This window comes from Bufo gargarizans, chromosome 7 (assembly GCF_014858855.1).
Source record: "Bufo gargarizans isolate SCDJY-AF-19 chromosome 7, ASM1485885v1, whole genome shotgun sequence".
Classification (NCBI taxonomy): Eukaryota; Metazoa; Chordata; class Amphibia; order Anura; family Bufonidae; genus Bufo; species Bufo gargarizans.
Genome location: NC_058086.1, coordinates 6,386,277 through 6,412,493, shown reverse-complemented (window position 1 = coordinate 6,412,493; position 26,217 = coordinate 6,386,277). Strand labels below are relative to the sequence as shown.

General features: G+C 43.6%; 2 protein-coding genes across 5 annotated transcripts; both read right to left on the bottom strand.

The window, feature by feature from the left end:
• Positions 1–5,763: 5,763 nt before the first annotated feature.
• On the bottom strand, positions 5,764–15,434 carry LOC122943225 (mitochondrial dynamics protein MID51-like). Its single transcript, XM_044300804.1, has 4 exons — positions 15,291–15,434; positions 13,518–13,698; positions 11,711–11,964; positions 5,764–7,242 (listed from the first exon to the last, which is right to left on the bottom strand). The coding sequence occupies exons 1-4, from the start codon at positions 15,432–15,434 to the stop codon at positions 6,430–6,432; spliced, it is 1,392 nt and encodes a 463-aa protein (XP_044156739.1). The 3' UTR covers positions 5,764–6,429.
• A 327-nt stretch (positions 15,435–15,761) lies between these two features.
• On the bottom strand, positions 15,762–19,187 carry LOC122943226 (MIEF1 upstream open reading frame protein-like). 4 transcript variants are annotated; one of them, XM_044300806.1, is made up of 2 exons: positions 19,058–19,187; positions 15,762–16,010 (listed from the first exon to the last, which is right to left on the bottom strand). In XM_044300806.1, exon 2 carries the CDS (start codon positions 15,972–15,974, stop codon positions 15,762–15,764), a length of 213 nt encoding a protein of 70 aa, XP_044156741.1. In that variant the 5' UTR covers positions 15,975–16,010; positions 19,058–19,187. The 4 variants fall into 4 exon arrangements, with proteins under 4 accessions (XP_044156741.1, XP_044156742.1, XP_044156740.1 ...); XM_044300807.1 differs by lacking the exon at positions 19,058–19,187 and adding an exon at positions 19,011–19,029; XM_044300805.1 differs by lacking the exon at positions 19,058–19,187 and adding an exon at positions 18,736–19,002.
• Between the last annotated feature and the right edge of the window lie 7,030 nt (positions 19,188–26,217).

The window sequence follows — 26,217 nt, the reverse complement described above, 5'->3', positions numbered from 1 at the left end:
AACTTGTACTACGCTGTAATGTGGGCAAATTTTGGGGTCTGTATTGCAGCTGCAAATCACGGCCCAACTGTGAGTCTAATGACTCCAACCACCCGCATCATAGGGATGCACAAATTGGACCTCCAAAGTGCTAATCAAAAAGAACAGTGATCTTACCCACTGGCATTAGAGTCTGATTTTTCATATTGTAAAAGTATTTTGCTGGTTCAGGAAGGCCAGATTCATGTGTCCAGATTCCAGACCAACCACGGCTTGAGTCACCTGAACTCAGCACCATAGGTAAACATGATGCAGTGAGCGGACGGGCCAGGACTTACATCTGGAATCTGAATTCAATTATTCCCTGCCATTCAATCTCTCTGCTTTTGTTAACTGCTTGGGCTTAGCTGTTCTCAATCAGATTTATAATCAGACACAGCACACAAAGTGGACTCACTCGGAATATATTATATATCATGTGTGTCACAATCAACCATTTAATACACAGTGAAAGTCATGACCATCGAGCACCACCTCCTCAACGTGTAGCAATCCGATTACCGTATAGTACAGGGTTATCATGGATGGTTATCTAGCTGTTCTGTTAACAGGCGAAACATGGCATAGCTTAAATTACTGCATCAGAAGATTTCAAGCTTCATAAACACTGACAGGGCGGTGGTCACTGAGGTAATCTGAAAAAACATTGGAACTTAAACCACAAGTTATACATGTACATGCTAATATAAAAGAAAATAAGGTAACAGCAGTCTGATCCACGCCACATATAAGGTCTCAAGTGAAAAGTCAGAGCAATATCCATAACTATAGGTCGTTTCCCTGCATTCACCAATCACTCCAGGAACTGTAGGACTTATTCCAAAGTGAGCATTAGGAGAATATTCACAGTGCAGTTCTCATTTTGGAAGAGCAAAAAAAAATGAATCTATGTTAAAGGGATTCTGTCACCTCCCCTAAGCCAAAAAACGATTTAAAAGCAGCCATGAAGCACAGCTTACCTGGATTAGGCTGTGCTCTTTTATCTTGAAATCCATCCAGCAGTTACTGCAAAAAACGACTTTGATTGATATGTAAATGTGTCCTGAAGGTGCCCAGAGGGGCGTTTTGTTCCTCTTAGAGAGCCCAGTACCGCCCCTCTTACAGTGCCCAGCCCGCCTTCCTTGTACTGTCTAACCGCCGCCCCCAGCCTGCCACAGCCTCTCCTCCCTCTCCTCCCCCTCCCTCACGGCAGAACGAACTCTCGCACAGGCGCAGTACCCACTGAGGGCTGCGCCTGTGCGATCAGCAGGAGACTGAGGGCAGCAGCTTCATCCTCGTCACTGGGCATGCGCCGAGCCCAGTGACGTCCGATGCTCGCTCTTCCCTGCCCTCAGTCTCCTGCTGATCGTACAGGCGCAGCCCTCAGTGGGTACTGCGCCTGTGCGAGAGTTCGTTCTGCCGTGAGGGAGGGGGAGGAGAGGCTGTGGCAGGCTGGGGGCGGCGGTTAGACAGTACAAGGAAGGCGGGCTGGGCACTGTAAGAGGGGCGGTACTGGGCTCTCTAAGAAGAACAAAACGCCCCTCTGGGCACCTTCAGGACACATTTGCATATCAATCAAAGTCGTTTTTTGCAGTAACTGCTGGACGGATTTCAAGATAAAAGAGCACAGCCTAATCCAGGTAAGCTGTGCTTCATGGCTGCTTTAAAATTGTTTTTTGGCTTAGGGGAGGTGACAGAATCCCTTTAACCTTTCTGCGGCCAGTGTGGAGCGTTATGTAAGGACATGATGCATGTCATGGCTGTGACCAGTGTAAAAGTGCAAGCTGGTGAATCACCCCGAGCAACTGCCGAGGGCACGGATGTTAAATTACAAGAGATAAGTACAGCTCCTCTGCCTTAGGCCTCGTGCACACGACCGTTCCGTTTTTTGCAATCCGCAAATTGCGGATCCGCAAAACACGGAAGCTGCCCGTGTGCCTTCCACAATTTGCAGAAGGGAACAGGCGGCCCATTGTAGAAATGCCTATTCTTGTCCGCAAAACCGACAAGAATAGAACATGTTATATTTTTTTTGCGGGGCCACGTAACGGAGGAATAGATGCAGACAGCACACAGAGTGCTGTCCGCATCTTTTGCGGCCCCATTGAAGTGAATGGGTCCGCACCCGAGCCTCAAAAACTGCGGCTCGGATGCGGACCAGAACAACGGTCGTGTGCATGAGGCCTTTAGCATGCGATTATCATCAACCACAGCACACATATATGCATACAAGCTGATGGCAAGTCTTTATCTGCCCAAGACACACACAAAAAAACCTGTACAATGTCACATGATGGTACAAGATAGCACGCCAGGGGCATCTGTGAACAGGGGGAAGTCTTCCTGCACGAGGGGTTTTCCGAGACTATATTACTGATGACCTATCCTCTGGCTACCAAGGACCCCCACTGAAAGACTGTTTGAAAAGGCACTGGCACTCCTGTGAGCGCCGTGGCCTTCTCTGCATTATAAAGTGGCTGTGCCTGGTATCTCGCTCAGCCCCCCTTCACTTCAATAGGGCTGAGCGGCGCCTAGGTCATGTGACCGATGAACATGTCGTCAGTGGCCTAGGGAAAGCTGAGAGAAGGCAGTGGGGCTACTGAGAGCGCTTCTACCTTCTCAAACAGCAGATCAGCGGGGGTTCTGGGTGTCGGACCCTCACTGATCACATACTAATGACCTATCCAGATGATAGGTCATCAGTATTAAAGTCCTGGAACACCCCTTTAACTTTGGATGGCAGTTCAGTTGAGCAAGATACTTCATGGTTTGTGCAACCACAGGAGGATTCAATTAAAAAAACTAAATACAATACTGAATACATGGTAAGCCTATCGAATCAGCCACAATGGTGGAACTTACAACCGATACACTGATTAGATACTTGACAGACCTATATATAGTGTACAGAGGAGGGAATGATACTGAATATGAAGGCCAAGTGCTGCTAAGCTCCTTGAACCAGTGATCAGCTTATTTGCTTACCACTGCAGCCACCATTATCACGGGGGCCAGAAATCTGGTAGATATCAAAATAGACTGGAGGGTGATGTGAATACAATTTTCTCCTAACATGATGGTCAAAGACTACACACATCTTTGCAACGTCTTCATCTAGAGCACCTATGCATCGGGACGGTACAGAACTACAAGCAGAACCCTGTATATTCTGAAGTCATACTGTCCACTCTGCCCCCTATTATTCCTAATATACATTTGCAATGTTATCAAAAAAGTAAGAAACGTATGGAAAAAGTATGACTAAAGGATTAGACTACAGCAGATTTAGGTTATAGTCTGTTACCATGGTGACACATAGGTATGCATAGGAGCTATAGACCGTCTTTTTTTCAGACTATTTGCAAAATTGTTTCAATTTTAGTTGCACTTGAGAAATTAATGGTTACCAAAATGGACATCGTCTTTAACTGCCCAGAATGAAGGGAGGAAAATCAGAAACCATATAAGCTATTCCTCATCCAAAATGTATGACCAGCTCATTTACACAATGTGACTATAGCTCACTTCCAGTTATAAGGTCCATACACATTAGTATATAGTCGACTGAACCAGCTGACAATCTCATGTGTACGGGGAGCTCCCCACTGTCCCCAAATGAGAAAGGAGCCGGGAGAGATAGCGGTTACTGAAGGTGTACAGACACCTAAAGGCGAACCTGTCACATTTACAATACTGTCATAATGTTATGCAGCTAATTTTGTGAGAGAATAGCCAAAATAACTTAAAGGAAACCTGTCCTGGTGTCTGAGCCGCAGGCAACATGTTATAGAGCAGGAGGAGCTGAGCAGAGTAATTTATAGTTATGTGGGAAAAGATTCAGTATAACATGTAATTTATACATTTAATTCCCTGCTCATTCTAAGCTTTGAAGTCCAGGAGCCGGTCCTATCAGTGACTGACAGCCCCCCCTCTATGACTGTGTGTACAGAGAGCTGTCAGTCACTGATAGGACGTCTCCTGGACTTCAAAGCTTAGAATGAGCAGGAAATTAAATGTATAAATTACATGTTATACTGAATCTTTTCCCACAAATCTACATATTAATCTGAACGGAAAAAAAGAGAAGTTCCAGCATTCAGGATAAAAACTAGATGTTTTCTTTATTCATTATGGTCACAATTCACATACATGGACAGCTTCTTATATTAATCTGCTCAGCTCCTCCTGCTCTATAACAAGCTGCCTGCAGCGCAGACACCATGTTAGGTTCCCTTTACCAACCAGCTATCTTTAAATGGCTAGGATAGCCCACTGAACTCCAAAGCACAGAAGGGGCAGGGATTTCAAACAGTAACTTACAAGTTAAACTGAATATATCCACATAAAATTCTACGTCAATCTGCTCAGCTCCTCTTGTTCTATTACATGATTCTGGCAGAAAAGATTGCATATTCAAAGTGAGAGGTTCCCTTTAAGAGTTCGTAACAGTAACTGCCCAATGTACATCATCAACTATTGTTCACCATTGTTAATAGATAAAACTTTGATTCTCCCTTGCATAAAGTACATCATCTTGATTGTCTTACGGACAATTGTATGTATATGGGCTGCTAAACGAAAAACGGCAACATACACTCCTGCATGTGTCATCTGCAAGCAAGGCAGTGGTGGACAAATTACTGCAGACATTCGCCGCCGGTTCCGATTCTCATTCACACACAGAGAACATTCACGTCATGGCTCCTGGGATCTGTCCCGCCCTGGTAAAGTATATTTATGCCACTGGAAACATATATTACTGAATGAACAGAGAAGTGAGAGGGAAATAGCCAAATTATGGGCATCTCTTCTATAATACTCCCATTAACGCTCCTTATTTCTGGAAATCATTTTCTATGGGAAAGGTTTACACAGACTAGGGTTGCACCAGGTATCGAAGTCTCAATACATTTTCGATACCCAGGTTCAGTTCAATACCGGCTTACACATTTTTCGATACTAAGTGCACAGCGCAAGCAGTTGTTCTCATCAGCAACCGCACAGTGGAGAAGGACGTAGTGCATCCCTCTCTTCCTATTGTGACGTGGCCGACCACTGCCACCAATGAAAATGAGTGCAGGCTGAGGGGCGAGTGTGAGGGGGCAGTGTTAGAGGGAGTGTGGGGAATAGTGTGCACATAGGAGTGAAGGGTTCAATTTTCTTCCAATGATCAGCACCACGGCCAGCCGGCAGCATAGAGGAACATTGGGATTAATGTCTTATTAATCTCAATGTTATCATGTCAGATAAATGATGGGGGTCACTTATTGTGAGGCACATTGTGTGATTACTTTAGTAACTCCATGTGCCTTATATTAATAGTAAGTAACCCCGCCATGTACCTCTTCACATAATGGGCAACATGGGGTTAATGTGACACATGACAGGGTTATTTACTATTAAATGCGAGGCACATGGAGGTCCAAATTGATAAAAGCCATAACTCCATCACGTACCTCACGCATTTACCTCATGTTGTCCACTATGCGAAGGGTACTTGATGGGGTTACTATTAATGTGAGGTGTATGGTTTCTCAATTTAGACTTCCATGTGCTTCACATTAATAGTAAGCGACGCCATCAAGTACCCTTTTCACATAATGGGCAATCAATACTTTGTGTAACATATATATATATATATATATATATATATATATATATATATATATATATATATATATATATACACATACATATTACCCATCAACATGGGGTTAATGCGTTGTTGTTTTTTCCCGTGTTATAAATTTAGTATAGAGTATGGCAATACTTTTATTAGTATGGAAATCGAATCGAAAAAAATTATGGTATTGTGCCACCTCTTAACAGAAACTCTGTCTAAATCCTTTTGGGACATTATGTTCATGGCTAAAGATATTGTGGGTCATTTACTATCGGTCCTTATGCCAGTTTTAGGTACAAAAAAAAATAAAATAAAGTTCCTGTTTAGCAACTTTTCAACACCCACGCAACTGCATTTTTTCGCACGTTGCATTTTGATGCTGGCCTGGAATCTGGGTAGTGGTGTGTGGGTATCAGCTCCAGCAAATTCATGAACATTTACACCAGGAAACTCGCGTAAACGATGCTCGAAATCTACTTCATTCAGGGTCTGGAGCAGATTTCACTCCAGGAGCACAAACTGGTGGAAGATGTGCCTAATTTAGGACAAGGTCTACGCCTTGTCATAAATGCAATGCATCCTCCAGTGTAAAACATCCACCACTGCCTTCCTGCAAAGTGAAAAAAATAAAAATACATAAATGGGGAAAATATATGTATATAAATACTAATGTCAAACCAGATATAAAAAAAAATAGCCAGGTAAGTAGCCAGGGAGACCCTTTTGTAGTTATAGTTATTAAAACCACATCATCTTTCCTTGTCATAACACATTTGCTTGAAATATGATCATTCCCCTGTCCTAAGAAGCACCTCTGGCTCTGATAAGCAGCAGTAAAGAAAATATCCCATCTCATCCACTTCATCTGGTGTAAGTTCAGAAAACAAGTTCACCTTTGGGTCTACTGCAGAGGGTAAATTCCCAGTCTCTAGGTAACCAACAGTTTCCCGAAGCGCTTGAAGGAAACGGTCTGCCAGTGCACCCTGTGACCAGTCCTCCTCTTTTTCAGAAACATGAAGAAGTATGTTGGTTAGGTGGGAGGCTGTAAGGTGGGTCAGAGGTAAATTATATCGACATATAGCCTTCAGAATTTTTAGGCAAAGACATCGGTAACCTGAATCTTGTTGATCCCTCCCCATCAAAGCAGCGATTTCTGCTCCACGCTGGCTTAGCCGCCACATGTTCCCAAAACGTGATAGTCTGTGAGCTTTAGCAACGGCTGTATGGTCCTCAAGGGCAACCAATGGCAGGAAGTCTATGAAGAGTTTCCGATCCTCGTCATACTGAACCTCTAAGATGAGGCTTTCTGATGGCACTACTGGCCTAATCACATAGCCCAACATGCTGCCGATGGCTGGCCAGTTAATGGAACCAGCTACCACTTTCTCAAAGGTGGCTACCACAGTCTTGGGACAAAGGTAACCTCCCACCACACAGCGGTCCCAATAACTAGTCCCACGAGGAAAGTACTCAACATTCTCTCTACGCAGTAGGCAGAATCCTGGCAGATTTAGAATAGTTTCTTCGCCAGGGACACATGACCACAAATTATTTTCCACCAGAAGAGGTACCATGAGTTGAATGTGATCCGCTCTAACAACCTAAAAATTAGAAACAAAAAGCAATTATTATAACAGTAAGGTTGGGTTTCCATGCTGCGGTAGGCGAATGTGGCCAGTACCATACCCACTTGCCCCGTGGATGGGGTTTTCAAATGGCATATTTATCAAGAGGCAAAATTTTGCCAGCAATACCACAAACTTACTGACAAAAATATGTGACTATTAACCCTTTCAACCCCCGGGCAGTTTTCACCTTCCTACCCAGACTTTTTAAATCTGACATGTCACTTTATGGCCTCATGCACACGAACAAGCCATTTTTTTCAGGTCGCAAACCACGGATCCGCAAAACGGAAGCCGCCCGTTTGCCTTCCGCAATTTGCGGAATGGAACAGGTGGCCCATTATAGACATGCCTATTCTTGTCTGCAAAACGGACAAGAATATGACATGCTATATTTTTTTGGCGGGCCCGCGGAACGGAGCAACGGATGCGGACAGCACACGGAGTGCTGTCTGCATCTTTTGTGGCCCCATTGAAGTGAATGGGTCCGTACCCAAGCCACAAAAACTGCGGCTCAGATGCGGACCACAACTACGGTTGTGTGCATGAGGCCTTATCCAAGCCATTCTGAGATTATTTTCTCGTCACATATTGTACTTTATGATAGTGGTAAAATCATGTCAAAATATTTAATTTTTATTTATAAAGAAAATACCAAATTTACAACAAATTTAAAAAAAAATTGCAAATTTCTATTTTCTCTACTTTTATAAAATAGTGATACCACCAAAAATAGTAATTACTTTACATTCCACATGAAAATTACATTTAATTTTTTGGGGACATTAGAAGGCTCAGAAGTTTAGAAAATTTCCCAAACCCACTTTTTAAAAAGGACCAGTTAAGTCTGAACTTTGTGAGGCTTACATAATAGAAACCACCCAAAAACGACCCAATTTTAGAAACTACACCCCCCTCAAGGTATTCAAAACTGATTTTACAAACTTTGTTAACCCTTTAGGTGTTCCACAAGAATTAAAGGAATATGTAGATGAAATTTCAGAATTTAACTTATTTTGGACAGATTTTCCATTTAAATCCATTTTTTTCCAGTAACAAAGCAAGGGTTAACTGCCAAACAAAACTCAATATTTATTGCCTTGATTCTGTAGTTTATGACCACATATAGGGTGTTTCTGCAAACTGCTGTACATGCACACGGCAGGGCGTATGAGGAAAGGAACGCCATATGGCTTTTGGAGGGCAGATTTCACTGGGATAATTCTAACTTGCCATGTCACATTTGAAGACCCCCTGATGAACCCCTAGAGTAGAAACTCCAATAAAATGACCCCATTTTGGAAACTACGGGATAAGGTGGCAGTTTTGTTGGTACTATTTTAGGGTACATATGATTTTTGGTTGCTCTATATTACACTTTTTGTTTTGGCAGAGTTTTTATTTTTTTGTCATTTATAACGTTCATCTGACAGGTTAACATCATGTGGTATTTGTATAGAGCAGGTTGTTACGGACGCGACAACACCAAATATGACTTTTTTTGGTTGTTTGTTTGAGTTTTACATAATAAAGCAATAAAATAAAATAAAAGATTTTTTAGTGTCTCCATATTCTGAAAGCCATAATTTTTTTTGTTTTTGGGCGACTGTCTTATGTAGGGGCTAATTTTTTTTCGGTATGAGATGACTGTTTGATTGGCACTATTTCTTCATGGCCACTATTTCATGCTTCTTGTGATGTAAGGTGACAAACAAAATGGCATTTTTTTTACGGCGTTCAACTGAGGGGTTAAGTCATGTGATCTTTTATAGAGCTGGTCGATATGGACACGGCGATACTTAAATGTCTACTTTTCTTTTTCCCTATTTTTTACTTTATTTTGGGAAAAGGGCGTTCTGCATTTTGCAGACCGCACATGGCCGGCACTATGATAGAAATCTGAATGACGGGCTCTATTTTTTTACGGGGCCGCGGAACAGAAATGCGAATGCAGACAGCACGGTGTGGTATGCTGTCTGCATCTTTTGCGGCCCCATTAAAAAAAGAATGGGTCCGCACCCCTCCGGAAAATTGCGGAACAGATGCGGATGTGTGAATAGACCATTAGTTATGGTCCATGGTAGCAGAATCCATAACAGAATTCTTACATAACCCAAACCTGAACCTTGTACACCAAACTTGAAACACAAGTTCACTCATCCATAGTTGCGACCACAGGGGTAAATAAAGTGTTTTTCTTTTCACTAATGTTTTTAAATTCTTATATTGTCCTGGATTTGTTGCCAGATCCATAGGCCTGCACCTCCATATTGATATTTGGCCTGATGTGTGTTATTCTATATTATTACGGTTATTCCTGCAGTATATAAATCTTTTGCTAGAGATAAACAATTTTGAGGAGTATTTTTAGCCGAGGGGGAGTACAAATTTTGTGTTAATTCACATATATAATGCATAGGCCCACATTACGTTATAAGGCTATTTCTGCAGGGAAACCATTGCTAGTCTCCCATACAGAAATACATGTAGACAATTTTACATTTATCCAATATCATACACTAAATATAAGACCACTGCTGCCATACACAGGGCCCACCTGACGCTGCTATATACATATTACATACACAGCTGTACCACATGCCCATTACACAGATAGTTTACTATATATACATTGCACACACAGCTCTGCTACATGTCCATTACACAGATAGAACTACAGTGTGCACATTACATACAGAAAACTGTACAATAGACTGGTTACACTGACATAGCCACATAGCCCTGCTTTATACACACCTTCCATATATAAAGTAGCTCTGCATTCTCCACCAGTACAGTCCTACACAGAGCCCGTGTTCCCCTAACTCCTCCCACACACATGGCTGATCACATCACCACAGGTCCTGCAACCACAATGTAGTCGGGAGCTTCTCCTGGTGAGAGAGATGTCCGTGATGGGTGGGACTTCTCAGGAGAGAGGCGGGGCTTCATGTGTGCTGGACCTGACAGCTTCTGATACAGCGCTCCTGAGTAGGTGAGGAGGAGGAGGACGAGGGGTGAGAGGGAGACAGCGCGCGTTCCCATGTGCACACAGGAGGAGTTACAGAAAATCCGGCAGATGACACTGAGAGCAGCCTGCTGTGCATAGGAAGCACAGCAGGCTATAGAACAAAAACAAAAAAAGCTAAAGAGAACCAATTGGAGAAATTATTTTCTCCACAAAATAAATTAGTGTACATTTTATTTTTTTACAAGGGTGTCCATATCCTTTAACAGTCATGTTAATGGCCGGGTGGATTTGCAAGTTAAACGGCTGTATTACTGGCAAAATCACGGAGCACACTATTCGAAAACCCCGTCCACAGCTCATGGCTGTGGTTTTGACAGCATGCAGTAATTGCCACATGGAAACCCCTCCTTACGCAGGAAATGATCACAATCAACCTGTTAATTTTCTGTAATTACCTTATAGCTTTGAGCTCAATTAGAGCAAAACAGCATTAAATAAGCATTCTCGGGGCAAACATTAAGAGTATTGCACTTTGATTTGCGAGATATTAATTAGGGCTACCTTGCAGGTGCTGGCAGTGTAGGACGGGTGTTTTCACACTCTTGAAAGAGCAGAAGAAGGGCTGTTGTGCTACCTGTCAATCAGGGTGTTTCAGTTCCAGCTGTACTCGGCTATCTAGAAATGAATAGAGCGGCGGTGGACTTTTCTGACCAGCTGCTCCATCCATTTCAGGGGAAATCCACAACCGCTTCAAACAGTTAATAGGTGTCCCCCACCGCTTGGATTTTCACCACCTTCTCTATGCAGGTTAAATAACTTGATAATAAAATAGTTTGTAGACACAGTAACACCGATTTATGTGTGTTTTTTTCTTGTCTGTTAATATTTTTAAACTTTTTTTTTTAATTAGGGGACTTTGTATAGTATATTGCAATACTTCGGCAATACACTGGCATGTCCTAATAACAGTACTAAGATAGCATTCCTGGGAGCCATTACAAACCATCTGTACCCTGCAATTGTGCCAATGACGACAGATAAGGTTACAGAGTGAGTCACATGCAAGTTTAACCACCTAGATGCAGCGGTTACTATTGACGCCAGCATCTAAGGGTTAAACTGCATTCTTTGCAGTGGGAGGCCAGCTGTTAGTCACAACTGGGCTCCCATGAGAATTACAGCTTCTGAGACTGATGTACATGTATATAATTCTGCAGCAACAAGAATCCTGCAGATTATGCAGATAACCGTAATGTCAATGTTTTTCCGGATGCAGTAAGCGCTCTCTAGTGTCAGCTGTACGTTTAACTGTGTCTATGCAGTAGTTGAGAAGGAAAAAGGTCAGAATAGGCCAAAGTTTAGGTGGTTCTGAGATACTGAATACACTAAATGTTAGCAGTCACACATCTAATTATGAAAATGAGCGCCAGTGAGAGATCCGAATATGTGGAAAACCTACAGCAAAAACATTACCTGTAAGTCATCATACAAGCTTCCGCTCAGGTGCATGTCTCTGAGAGGCATGTCTGGGAACTTGCTGTGTATGAAGTTGCGTAGCTCGGCACAGATCTCTATAGCGGCCTGCTTGGCATGGCTCTGCTCTGCAGGTGGAATGGCAACAGACTTTTTGTAGTAAGAAAAGAGCTTCTCCTGAAGTGATAATTTCAAGCGTGTCTTCTTCAAATCAGTCTGGGACTTGCGACTTGGGGCTTTGGGTCGAATGAAATCTAGAGAGAGTTTTTTATTTTATTTTTATTTATTAGGCAATAGGATTGCATCCATTCATCAAGCAAACTAGTCAATTCAAATAGGTGTGCCTTATTTGTACAGACTACTAAATAAAAAAAGCTATTGACAACACTTTTAAAACACAGTAAACTCAGCAGTTCTTTACTTTCAGGACCCGATTTCAGGGTCAAAATCCGATCTCAGAAACTCATGGCATATCCACAGGATTTGCCATAAATGTTTGATAGATGCAAGTTCTCTAGACCCCTTCTCACCCATTGAGGTGGCCATTGGCTGCAGCTTCCAGGCATGACTTCCAGCTTCCATGACTTCCAGCTTCCATGACTTCCAGACAGACGAGCAGTCACTTCTCTACTCATTCTCCGCCAGGATGATGCAGCCAACAGGACCCCCATTCTGAAGATCGGACTCGCAACCTTGCAATGTATTCAGTATTCACCCTACTTGGTGTTTTTCCTATTTTGTTGCATTACAACCAGAAGCGAGAATGGATTTTAATTTCCATTTTCAGTAAATAATTCAAACTACTACAGTAAGTATGTTCCCCCCCCCCCCCATGAAACCTCTAAAATCTGGTCCAACCAATTAACTTCCAAACTCACATAATTAGTTGAATAAGGGTGCTGACACATTCTGTTTTTTTTATGCAGTTTTTGAAGGCTTCAAAAAGCCTGAACGTGTGTCAGCACACTAAGGTCCCCTATGTACAAAGTATCACATGATCTGTCACATGATGTGAAAATACACCTGTTCTGAAAGGTCCCTGAGCTGTAGAGAAGTAGATATCAGGGTTGGGTTACAAAAAATACGCCAAACCAAATATTCAACGGAGCACTATTAACCCCTTTTTGACCTCAGTCGTATATGTACAGCAGAAGTCGGGTCTTTTAACATAGCGTCCACTCAGTTGAGCAGGTACCATAACCGCCAAGAGCCTGCTGTTTTACACACCATACACGCAAAGGCAATGTCTATAATAGGCAATAACGACACTCATGGACATTTAACCCTACAGTTGCCGTGGTCAACTGCGACTATAGCATCAGAAAGGTCTTTAAAACGGAAGCGCTGTGCTCCTGGGGTCCAAATGGCTTACCCATGAGATTGAGGGAGCTGTTGCTGTGACAGATTCAGGTAGGCAGTAAAAAACAAAAATGAAAAATTGCTGGGTCTTAAAAGGGGTTAAATCCATTATAACCAACTGGAAAGCTTATAACATAACTACAAACCTAACAAAGGCTGCCACCAAAACTCACAGACTGGGCAAGGAGGGCATTATACAGAGGTTTCTATTACTTAGACAATCATCAATTTTTCCCCCACTGTTTTAGGGGACATAGGGTACGTTGTTAAAGCTACCTGCACAGTTGTGCGGTTTTTGAACCGCATGAACAGGTTATTTCAGTTCCCTGTCAAAGTACAGACTCTGTCTTTTCAATGGCAGAGACTAACATTAGCCTGTTAACTATGTGGGGTAGGTGAAAGTAGGTAAACCCCACAAATTTTGTGTTATAAGATGCCAATTCCCCACCTTGTTCAAATCCAGAAGGATCAGTTGGAAGGGTCTGCAGGCTGCGGCTCACAGACGTCTTCATATCTTTGTTCAACAGTCGTGTAGATGAGCCCAACCAACTTGGTTCCTCCCAACTCCGCTTGCTAGACTGACTAGATCGAGATGGACTAGCAGGAGCGCTAATAGCGCGATCATACATCTGGAGAAATATGAGAAGATTCATATTAGTTTGTTGGTCCCATGGACCTTGTATCAGTTCTCCTGTAAAGTGACAATGCACGCAAAACTAAAAAATGACCTGTTTGGTACTGGTAGCAAACTCCTGTCAATGCAGCAATAAATCCAACAGGGTACCAAATAATTCCTCACATGGGTAAATACTACCGTACCCATGCTGGGTAGCCTATTTAGTACATTCACCAGCAAACGACAAAGATCTGATCACAAGACTGAAGTTGGTTTTGTCATGACATTATGGAGCAAGTACATCTATCTCCTTCTAACTTTTACTAAGAAAAAAAAAAAGGGAAGGATGAAGTTTCAGCAATTGCACCTGGTGTTGAGTGCCATCTTGGAGTATATGGCTCACAGTGCACTGTAATGACACGCTGGGCACATGGCAGGAATAGTTAATATACCCCTTGCTTTTTAGGGCACTACCACCAAACCAGAGTAAAAGCACCAGTGTAGAGTATAAGTGCAGCTTAGCAATTAGCAGTAACTGGAGTGGAGTACCCGCACGTATGATAGCACCCATAAAGTGTTTTCCAACGCAATGATTTTTTTGCAAACAGCTTAAAATAACAAATGGAGCAGTGTTCACCTTACAAATTCCCTGCTGCTTCTCTGCCGATGCTTCCCTGGTCACCAGCCAGTCTGTTTCAATGGCTGTGGCAGCAACATGTAACTACCACTAATGTCTCAGGTGCTGCCAGTGATTGGCTGCAGCAGTCATGTGTCGTGTCGACGCGGCACTGCTGGACCCAGGTGAACAGAGTCTGACAGGGGACCAGGGAAGGACTAGAACAGGAGAGGTAAGAGGAGCAGGATTCATTTTGTTATATTATACAACCATGAGGCTGGAATAACCCTCAGACTTTTGCCACAGCATGTTTTATTCTTTTGGGCCTTTTTGGCTTGTGAAAAGTGTTCATTTTTTATTTTTAACACCCACAGCATGCTATGATTTGAAAAAACGCCAAGGAGGCAATAAAATTCCAAAAATTATAAAATGCAACTACAAAAAAAAATGCAGTGTTTAAATGCCCATGTGTCCATTTTTTGTTCATTTCCAAAGCATCTCCTAAAACAGGGACGTAGCATGGAAGCCATCCATGAGGTGTCCTAATTTTTGGACAAACCCATACATTGTAATGGGCATTTTTGTCCACATGTCAGATCAAAGGTAGTGCATGTCTCACTCACGGACAGTAAAAAACAAAAAAAAACAATGGGTTTGTGGGAAATGCACTTCAGTGAAAAACAGAAACGTGAACACAACCATATATAATTTTTGCAAATGACGCCCGTGTAGCATCCCCTTTTTTCCTTGACCTATTGTCAATGGTTCACATTTTGCAGCCAAGAATATGACAATGTTCTATCTTTTTGCAGACCAGACATACAAATGCGGAAAGCACGTCATCTGTATTTTGCGGATCCGCGTTTTGTGGACTGCAAAATACATAAAGTCATATACATGAGCCCCAATAGCTTTATTTTCTCACTAGATAAAAATAATGGCAACATTAATGCACCAAAATGTTACATTGTTATCCTACCCATACATACCCGCTTCACTGCAAGAGTTGCTATTCCTAGCATTGCCGCTCCACCAACTCCAAGCACCAGACGAGCATTGGACAGCACAAAATCTATGGCGGTCCCAATGCCATTGTCATCTTTCTTCCCTTTCTTCTCTCCAGCCCCTGCCATGTTTCCTGTAAAAACAAGAATTTACAGGTCACTACAAAAGATGTGGTAGTCAGTAAAAGACTAACATTCAAGGCTCTTGCTTTCCAAAATATTACATACTTGATCATCATGCTATCATATGAGCTTGTTTGGAGCAGAGGTTGTGTAATCGTACACATGCTAAACTAGGTTCAAGAAGCCACTGTCTATTAAACAATAACCTATTACACTGGTTGTGTAAATGACTCAGCCTGAATAATTCATTGCCTCCGAAAGCAAATGCTTAGCGAACACCATAGTTATGAAATATCCAGAATGTTTACCTGTAACGTGGACGAATCACAAGTTTTACACCAACCCTCCCAGTTTGGTCCTCAGGAAAAACTGTCCTTTCTCCAGCTGTTTTTCTTTGTCTTCCTGCTTTGTAAGGCTCTGATTTTTCCTAAATTCTCGGCGCACATATGAAGCGTAGTAGTCACGATCAGTAAACTCTAGTTTGCGCCCTTGGCGCAGGAGGGCTCGATAAAGAGTCAAAACTGCCTCATGAGACCAGCCTGCCATGGCAGGTATTGACAGAGAAGAGATGGTCCAGCCAGTCTACGGACAAAAAGGAAAGACAAATGTTATACAGGAAACCAAGTCGTGAAAAAAAAAAAGGGTTTCCAGACCCATAATATTTTTTCTTACAAATAGCTGACAATGGTATAAAGTAATACAATTAGTACAAACTTACAAATTCCTTGCCACATTCCTGGTCCTGTGCCGGTCTTTGCTTAAACTGAAACTATATGTGAATGCTGCATCTAATCACCGGCTGAATTGGTGACCTCAGTTGTGATGATGTCACTGTTACCGCCAAGTGTTCGTATAGGGGTAATTTTGTCAACTTATACCGCCGTTTTGTTAAACATTTCATGGTACTTAAAAACTCTCTTTAAAAAGGTTTTCCGAGATTTTAATACTGATGACCTATCCTCTGGATAGGTCATCAGTATCTGATTGGTGGGGGGCCGACACCCGGCGATCAGCTGTTTGAGAAGGCAGCGGCGTTCCTGTGAGCGATGCTGCCTTCTCGCTGCTCACCAAGCACAGCGCCGTACATTGTATAGTGGCTGTGTTTCGTATTGCACTCAGTCCCATTCACTTGAATGGGGCCGAGCTGCTCCTAAGCCTCATGTCATCACTGGCCTAGGAAAAGCAGAGAATAGCTGATCGGCAGGGGTCCCGGGTGTCAGACCCCCACCTATCAGATACTGATGACCTATCCCGAGGATAGGTCATCAGTAAGAAAATCTCAGAAAAGCCCTTTAGGCCGCTTTCACACGAACAAGGCCCACGCATTTGACTTGAATCATGTGTCAGAGGGAGCACCCGTCCTGACCTCCCAGCACTGGCAGGGTCACATAGAATTATATTGATTTATGATGCTATGTAACCCTTAGGCCCCTTGCAGACCAGCCTTCCTCCGACAGCGAGTCCGCAACGCAGCTCCCGGCCTGACCTCCCCAGCATTATATTGATTTATGATGCTATGTAACCCCTACAGTTCTGGAATGTATTGAATAACACTGGCATAATGCTGTCAGTGTTATCTAATACATTCCAGAACTGTAAGGGCTACATTGCATCATAAATCAATATAATGCGATGTGACCCCGTCGGTGCTGGGAGGTGAGGACGGGAGCTGCTGCATACTCATGCTGCGAGTCGGATGCGTGGGACTCGCTCGTCTGAAAAGGGGCCTTAAGAGCCTGTACACATGGCATCATTTGCCGTACTGTTGTCATGAATTCCACACCAAAATTCCGGCGCCCATGAATCAAAAAAAAAAAAAAAAAAAACAACCACACAACTCTGACAGTTTTATGGTTTCATTTTTACTACATTTCTCATGCGGTAAAGCTGACCTGTTACCTTTATTCTCCTGCCCAGTACAATTACTGCGATACCACATTTATATAGTTTTTTTGTGCTTTAATACTGGAAAAAAATATAATTTTTTCTTTGCATTGCCATATTCTGCCGCCAATAATTTTTTATGTTTAAATCTATGGAGCTGTGAGAGGGCTAATATTCAGAAGGGCGAGCTGTAGTTTATAAGGATACCATTTTAGAGTGTGTAACTTCGCAGCCAAAGGGAGATTCACTGAGTTCCTATGGAGCCCTGCCACAGCTCCGCAGAAACATCTCTGTACAGTCAGCAGATGCTTCAGAGGGCTCAAGGCTGCCACAGCAACTGAGCGACTCCATCAATCTTGTTGCAGGGCAGCCATTTGGGCCCCTGGGGCACAGCGAGCCCAGGGAAACACCACTCAGATGCCTGAGGAGTGAAATGTCTGCTCAGCATTATCGAACACCATAGACATTGCCTTTGGGTGTCTCATGTGTAAAACAGGCATCTGGCGGCTAAGACGTCCGCTCAGTTTCTGAGAGGGCTCCATATTTAAAGAACAGACTTCTTCTGTACATGTACAACGCAGATCCTTAAAGGGCTTGTGGTAAGTTTAAGTTATCTGTTATCTACAGGAAAACTGGAAGTTTACATCCATGGAGCCCAACAGAGCAGTTGAGGCCAGAGAGCAAACGAGCCAGGCAAGTATGCTTCCCTTCGAAGGAACCAGGTAAGTATGCTTCCCTTCGAAGGAGCCAAGTAAGTATGCTTCCCTTCGCAGATCTGCCTGTGGCCGGCAGGGGTTTTGCAAACCTCCCCCTCCCAAAAGGGTGCACAACCCTTTTAAAAACTTAAAGGTGTTGTGTGGGCTTTTACTATTGATGACCTAGCCTCAGGATAGGTCATCAACATCAGATCGGTGGGGGTCTAACACCCAGCCCATCAGCATTATGAGGAGACAGTACGCACAGTCTCCCTTCTCCTCCTGTTCACTGCTGCTGTCTATAGCAAAGACCATAGACAGAAGCGGTGAACAGGAAGAGAGACGGCACATGTGCACTCAGTCTTCTCATACAGCTGATCTGGGTGCTGGCTGTCGGACCCCCGCCGATCTGATATTGATGACCTATCTTCAGGATAGGTCATCAATAGTAAAAGCCTGGAAGACCCCTTTAATTTTCAAAGTAATTGGTATTTTAGTACATCTCATATACGATCCTGAGGGCTGTACATACAATGCACTCACAGCAGCGGTGGATAAAAGGCTCGTCAGTCTCAGGTTCTACACTGGGGGGTCCATGCTCAGCCTATCGGACTAGGAGGTGATCTCTGGCCCTCTCAGATGACTGCCCTCTACTTCCCTCATCTCATACACCCTATGGGGAATAGGAGCCCAAGACACATTAGTAGGACTCTGGAGCAGACACTCACCAGCAGGGAGACCACAGGCACTAGACCTCCCCATGTCCACTGTAAACCCCATACTCGGCCTCTGCCCTCCCTACAGGACAGGGGCTGCAAATACATATAGAAGAGGGTCAAACGTCCAGGAATAAGGAAGCAACCGCCATGTTTATTCTACAGCTCAGTCCTTTCCCGGTCACCAGGTATCTCCAGGGGGCACTTGTGTAAAGGCAGGGACATGTGCTGCCCGCACTGTCACCTCATATAATGACTATACAAAACAGCTGCGCCCCGCCACTGACCCAGCCGTCTCCCGGGAACAACCCTCTGGCGGTTCTATGCACGTTACCTCTCAGGGTCGCCGGTAATATGTCGGAACTTCCGGTATCAGAGGGGCGGTAATACTCTTCCGGTTACCCAAACCATAGAGGAGACGCCTCGCGTAGTCAGGTGACTGCAGGAAGATAAGTGAAGAGCGTCACTGGCGGAGTGCAGGCTGGGATACTGGCGGAGACCAGCTGCGACCGGTCTTTAACCCCTCAAGGACCGGGCCTTTTTTCTGTTCATTTTTTGCACCCAGCCTTCCTAGAGTTCATACTTTTTTTTTTTTTCTGTTCACATAGCCCTCTGAGGGCTTGTTGTACTTTTTTTTTTTTACTTGTCTGTTTTATTAAAGTATTGTTTGCAAAAAATAATACAGCAGTACTGTCAATTATTTCCATTAAAGGTAGAAAAGAAACAATGGTAGTCTCAGTTATCAAATTACACAGAAGAACCGTTAGTTCTATAAGGTTATACAATAACTATATATAAGAGAAGAAAGAGGGCAGGGCCTGACACAAAGGGGAGAGTGATGAGGAATAAATAGATCTCTATACACGTCAAAGTATTCATCCCATAATTGCCACATCTTGTTAGGATAGCGGAAAGGTGTTCCATTTTCCTAACCACCATAACATTAGCAATAAGGTCTAGTTGGGTGGGTGAAGTAGTCTTCTTCCAAAAACTCGCTATAAGGCGTCTAGCTGCTGTCAGTACATGTAGAGCCAGGAGCAAAAATCGTAAGGATGCTAACAATAATGTGTTTTCCCTTAGTCCTAACAGCCCACACAATAGAAGACAGGAAAAAACGGAACCTTTGTGGTGGCGCTGTCAGCAGGAGTCAGATGCAGGATAAGTAACGGTAAAACAATACTATTTATTTACAGTCGGCGCGTTTCAGGGGTGAAGGGCCCCCTTCATCAGGACAATATACAACATAATACAACATTGACATGTAGCGGTTATTTAAAGGGATTCTGTCATGAGATTTTACCCCTATAACCTAAACATATGCTCATGTCCAGAGTAATAATAAGAATCCTAAGCTGGCCTTATTAAACTTCACTGTGGCTCTATTTGCCCCCAAAAAAGGTTTTTATAACCTGTCAATCACTCACTTAAGGTGCCCAAGGGGAGGTCCGTAAATACAGGGTGCCCGGCCGCACCCCTCGCCGGACGGTGCACAGCGCCGCCTACCCTGTCTTCTGTGCCGCATTCTACAGCTCAGCGCAGCCTCCGCAATCCTACCCGTCCCTCTGCACTAGGCTCAGCGGCTTTGTTGAGCGAAGTGCGCATGTGCCGGCCTTATACGCATGCGCACTTCACTCAATGAAGCCGCTGCCAGGAGACCGCGGCACATCAGGCTCAGCCTAGTGCGCAGGCGCGGGATCTGGCGAGGGACCGGTAGGATTGCGGAGGCGGCGCTGATCTGTAAAAGGCGCCGCAGAAGACAGCAAAGGTGACGCTGGGCACTGGACGGCGAGGGGTGCGGCCGGGCACCCTGCATTAACGGACCTCCCCTTGGGCACCTTAAGTGAGTGATTGACAGGTTATAAAAACCAGTTTTTTGGGCAAATAGAGCCACAGTGAAGTTTAATAAGACCAGCTTAGGATTATTCTTATTACTCCGGACATGAGCATATGTTTAGGTTATAGGGGTAAAATCTCATGACAGAATCCCTTTAAGGCTACTTTCACACTTGCGCTTGATCGGATCCGTCTGCATTAATAACTTAGAAAAAATTCTAAGTGTGAAAGCAGCCTGAGCGGATCCGTTCAGACTTTCAATGTAAAGTCAATGGGGGACGGATCCGCTTGAAGATTGAGCCATATGGTGACATCTTCAAGCGGATCCGTTCCCATTGACTTACATTGTAAGTCTGAACGGATCCGCTCGCCTCCGCACGGCCAGGCGGACACCCGAACGCTGCAAGCAGCGTTCAGCTGTCCGCCTGTCCGTGCGGAGGCGAGCGGAGCGGAGGCTGAACGCCGCCAGACTGATGCAGTCTGAGCGGATCCTCTCCATTCAGACTGCATCAGGGCTGGACGGAGGCGTTTGGGTCCGCTCGTGAGCCCCTTCAAACAGAGCTCACGAACGGACCCATGAACGCTAGTGTGAAAGGAGCCTTAGCCCAAATGTTTGGCTTGTGGGACCCGGGGGAGGTGGAGCAGGGGGAGGAAGGTAAGCGGGTCTGTGGGCGTTACTGTGTTAAACTGGCATATCGGGAACACAAGGAGAGCTGACCTCATAGTATAACCTTAGTGATCTCTACAGAAGCCGTTTTGTAATTATGATGATTTTTATTGGCTATATGCATGACAGAGCATGCTGCAGAACGGGTGATCGTGATCTAGTGATAAACGTTATTATGCTATGCCGTACCTGAGAGTATAACAGTATTGCACTGGCATGCCGGGAACACACAGAGGGGTGACTTATAGTGTCATTATGATCGTTTTTATGGCTGATTTATCGACACAAATGAATAAATGAAAACAATTTGTGTAAAAAAGAAAGAGGTGTAATCAGCGGCGCACACTACAGGATGTAGAGGATCATAGATAGGTGTATCATGTAGTTATCTTACTTGTCAAATAGTTACAATAATTCTCATAGATACAATTACATAGATGTAACAATTTCTATTTTAAAGGGGTAAAAGTGCACAGCAGTACGTACTGCAGGCAAGTCCTCAATGAGCACCATAGTGCCGTGCAGGACCTGGGAATTAGTCATTAGACAGGCCTGCCGAGGACACAAGGGGGGAGAGATAGAATGTCATGAAATTTCTGATTATATATATATATATATATTCTAAAAAGAGCGATATGTATAACAATGCATACTGCAGACGCGAAAGGATCATAGCTGGGTGATGGAAACAATAATCTTATACAGATCCTGGGATTTAATATGTTGGGCTAACTTACCAAAAACACAGGGGGAGGTGTTTTTTTGTATTTTTTCAAAAGAAACACAATTTATTAATTGTAGGAGTTTTAACTATTTGTAACTTCACATAAAATGTCTTTGTTAATAAAGGATGTAAAAAAAGTTTTCTCCCCCCCCCCCTTTTCCCCCTTCTTTCCTTTCCCTTTCTTTTTTTAGGGATATGTATCAGGGAGTTTGAGTGGATGACGGGCGACGGTGAGAATGCCCTAGAACAGTGATGGCGAACCTATGGCACGGGTGCCAGAGGTGGCACTCAGAGCCCTCTCTGTGGGCACCCGCACTGTGAAAAGTCTATGGTGTACCAATATGGCTTAGACTTTTCCTGCCATTCATCGGTGCAGGGCACACTATGAACAGCACAAGCAGGGCACTGAATGTAGGCAGGATATTATAGCTAAATGATAAAGTACATGGAATATATACTATATTGAACTATAGTATTCAGGTTAAATTGCCGTGTTGGCACTTTACGATAAATAAGTGGGTTTTGGGTTGCAGTTTGGGCACTCGGCCTCTAAAAGGTTCGACATCACTGCCCTAGAAGATGGTCTAATTTATTTCATTTAGCCCTTGTGGCGCAAGGGTGTCTAATTGGTACATCCAGTAGACTTCCCGTCTCTGGAGATTACTGAACCGATTGTATGGGTTCTCTGGTATATAATCGCTTGGTGTAATCTTAATCTGATGTTTTTCTCTCTCTGGTGTGGAGGCACAGTGTCTAGAAAGACTATGTTTTTGATAATGCTTTTGGATATTGTGTCTGTGCTGATTTAGCCTGCAGTGTAAAGCTTGAGTTGTGCGGCCTACATATTGGAGCCCACAACTACATTCAATAAGGTAAATTACGTAGCTTGATTGGCATGTTGAATGGTGCTTTATCGTGAAGGTGGTTCCGTTTTTATTTGAAGAAAAATGTGTACAGTGTTGACTATAACATTGCAACATAGGCACTGATTTTTTCCACGTTTAAAGCTGCCAGTTTTTTGGGGGGTAGGTGTGTGCCTCCTGAACTAGCTATTTTGCGTTGTCTCGGCTTACTTGGGGCGAGAAGGTTCCTAATAGTTGGTGTTCTCTTATAGATCATTCTAGGCTTAGATGGTAGGTATTTGGCTAGATACGGATCCTGTAATAGGATGTGCCAGTGTTTTTAGAATATTGTGCGTATAATATTATTGGACGTATTGAACTGCGTGACAAAGTTTATATTCATCTCTGTATGCACTCCTTTATTTGTGGCCTGTAGACAGTTTTCTTGTGTCTATAGTTGTTCTGTTTATAGGTGTTTTTTATGAGTTTCTTGGGATAGCCCTTATCAATAAATCTTTTTTGGAGAATTTTTGCTTGGTTTTTAAAGTCGCTATCATGGGTACAGTTTTGTCTAATATGTTTGTATTGGCTATATGGAATGTTTTACGAGCATTTTTTATGATGAAAATCTGAAATATGAATGTAGCTGTTCGTATCGACAGATTTGAAATATGTTTTAGTGGACAGCTGGTTATTTCTAATGGAGATGATGATGTCTAGAAACTCAATCTCACTTCTGTTATAGTTTGGGGTAAAGGTGATTCCCCAATCTGTATTACTTATGGTATTCCAGAATTCTAATGCAGTGTTTTTGTCGCCATCCCAGATGATGAAGATGTCGTCGATATATCTCTTATACTAAATGAGCTGTTGTATAGAAGGCACAGTGTTTTGGATGTATAATCTTTCGAACTCCCCCATGAAAAGATTTGCAAAAGACGGCGCCACTTTCGTACCCATAGCGCTACCTCTGCAGGCTCTCTAGGAGAAAAAATACTTGGGGTGTTTTTAGATTGGGATCTCTCTCTAGGGTAGTTCTAACACACTGTATGCCCAAATCATGTTGGATGTTAGAATATAAGGCAGTAACGTCCATGGTGAATAATGCGTATGAGTATTTCCAAGTGATATCTTTTAGTTCCCGGATTAGCTGGCTGGAGTTGTGAAGATAGCTGGGTAGTGAATGTACATACGGTTGCAGAAATAGATCCAGATAATGTGAAAGGTTACTCGTTGCGCATTTCGTATTTGACACAATAGGGAGACTGTGTTTTTATGTATTTTTGGAAGATGATAAAAATAGGGTGTGCAGGGGGCTCTGGCTAATTCATTTTTTTTTCTTTTTCTGTTTATATAGTTATTATCGTAGGCAACCTTTATCATTTTGGTGAGGTCTTTCTTTATACCAGGAAAGGGGTTTTCAGACACTTTTTCATAATAGACAGATCATTAAAGGGGTTATCCGAGTTATTATTTTGTTCTTTCTATGTTCCTAACTTAGCAAATGTAACAGCTTTCCAATTCACTCACTTTATCTCCGGTGATCGGTTTCTCTGATTTCACTGAGGGTCACATGACCTGTGATGTCAGCTTCTCTCCCTGCTCTGATAAAGGTCGTTTACAAGCCTGTAATCGAGACGTCACTGCTTGTATTCTGGGATTCTTAACCCCTTCAGCTGCACAGTGAGGAGACTTCTGGGCACTGGAGCTGATATACTAGAGAGAGCATTACACAAGAAGGTAGGGGGAAGATCCTGTGTGTATTAGCAGTGTCATTATACAGGTGGGACTTGTAGTTCTACACATACAACATGCTGCAGAGTCTCCCAGCAGGCAGACATGTCACTCAGGGCAGCTCTTGTATCCACTCCCTTAGCAGTGTCATTATACAGCTGGGACTTGTAGTCCTACACATACAACATGCTGCAGAGTCTCCCAGCAGGCAGACATGTCACTCAGGGCAGCTTTTGTATTCACTCCCTTAGCAGTGTCAGACAGCTGGGACTTGTAGTCCTACACATACAACATGCTGCAGAGTCTCCCAGCAGGCAGACATGTCACTCAGGGCAGCTTTTGTATTCACTCACTTAGGCTCCTTTCACACTAGCGTTCGCTGGTCCGCTCGTGAGCTCCGTTTGAAGGAGCTCACGAGCGGACCCGAACGCCTCCGTCCAGCCCTGATGCAGTCTGAATGGAGCGGATCCGCTCAGACTGCATCAGTCTGGCGGCGTTCAGCCTCCGCTCCGCTCGCCTCCGCACGGACAGGCGGACAGCTGAACGCTGCTTGCAGCGTTCGGGTGTCCGCCTGGCCGTGAGAAGGCGTGCGGATCCGTCCAGACTTACAATGTAAGTCAATGGGGACGGATCCGTTTGAAGATGCCACAATATGGCTCAATCTTCAAGCGGATCCGTCCCCCATTGACTTTACATTGAAAGTCTGGACGGATCCGTCCGAGGCTATTTTCACACTTAGCTTTTTTTTGCTAATATAATGCAGACGGATCCGTTCTGAACGGAGCCTCCGTCTGCATTATTACGATCGGATCCGTTCAGAACGGATCCGATCGAACGCTAGTGTGAAAGTAGCCTTAGCAGTGTCATTATACAGCTGGGACTTGTAGTTCTACACATACAACATGCTGCAGAGTCTCCCAGCAGGCAGACATGTCACTCAGGGCAGCTTTTGTATTCACTCCCTTAGCAGTGTCATTAGACAGCTGGGACTTGTAGTTCTACACATACAACATGCTGCAGAGTCTCCCAGCAGGCAGACATGTCACTCAGGGCAGCTTTTGTATTCACTCCCTTAGCAGTGTCATTAGACAGCTGGGACTTGTAGTTCTACAGATACAACATGCTGCAGAGTCTCCCAGCAGGCAGACATGTCACTCAGGGCAGTACTTGTATTCACTCCCTTAGCAGAGCGGGGGGAGGGGCAGAGATTGTTTTTATTGCATGTAAACAAAGGCCCAGAAAAGAACCAGTGAAATGTGGAAAAATATATTTTTTTTTTGCATAAAACTTGCTTAGCTCAGTTATATATCAGATTTTCAGTGCTATATTATTTTTTTCATAACTCGGACAACCCCTTTAAGGATATTCTGTGCTTCCCTCTCATAGTCTATATAGTCCTGGATGACTATCCCACCCCCCCTTGTCCGCCGGGCGAACAATGATATTTTTATTAACACAGTTTTTTTAGGGCATTTTTTTCTTCTTTACTACGGTTTTCTTTTCTATTTGCCATAATTGGTACAGAAGTCATTGTTTTTATGTCAGAGGACACAAGATCAAAAAAAGTAGGGCTATGATGTCCCTGACTTTGGAGGGGGAAGAAACTAGACTTTGGCCTAACTTCTTGGTGTATAAATGTAGATAATTCAGTTTCCGTCGGTTGATCTGTTTTATTTTTATGGGGGGTGGGGGTT

Excerpts from the sequence above, each read along its gene's own strand:
- LOC122943226 (XM_044300805.1), bottom strand. The coding sequence starts at position 18,831 with ATGTATTTGCAGCCCCTGTCCTGTAGGGAGGGCAGAGGCCGAGTATGG. Across the intron at positions 16,011-18,735 it reads TGCCTGTGGTCTCCCTGCTG|ACTGGCTGGACCATCTCTTC; the intron begins GTGAGTGTCTGC and ends TTTTGTCCGTAG.
- LOC122943225 (XM_044300804.1), bottom strand. The coding sequence starts at position 15,434 with ATGGCAGGGGCTGGAGAGAAGAAAGGGAAGAAAGATGACAATGGCATT. Across the intron at positions 11,965-13,517 it reads TCCTTCTGGATTTGAACAAG|ATTTCATTCGACCCAAAGCC; the intron begins GTGGGGAATTGG and ends AACTCTCTCTAG. Across the intron at positions 7,243-11,710 it reads GCTTGTATGATGACTTACAG|GTTGTTAGAGCGGATCACAT; the intron begins GTAATGTTTTTG and ends TCTAATTTTTAG.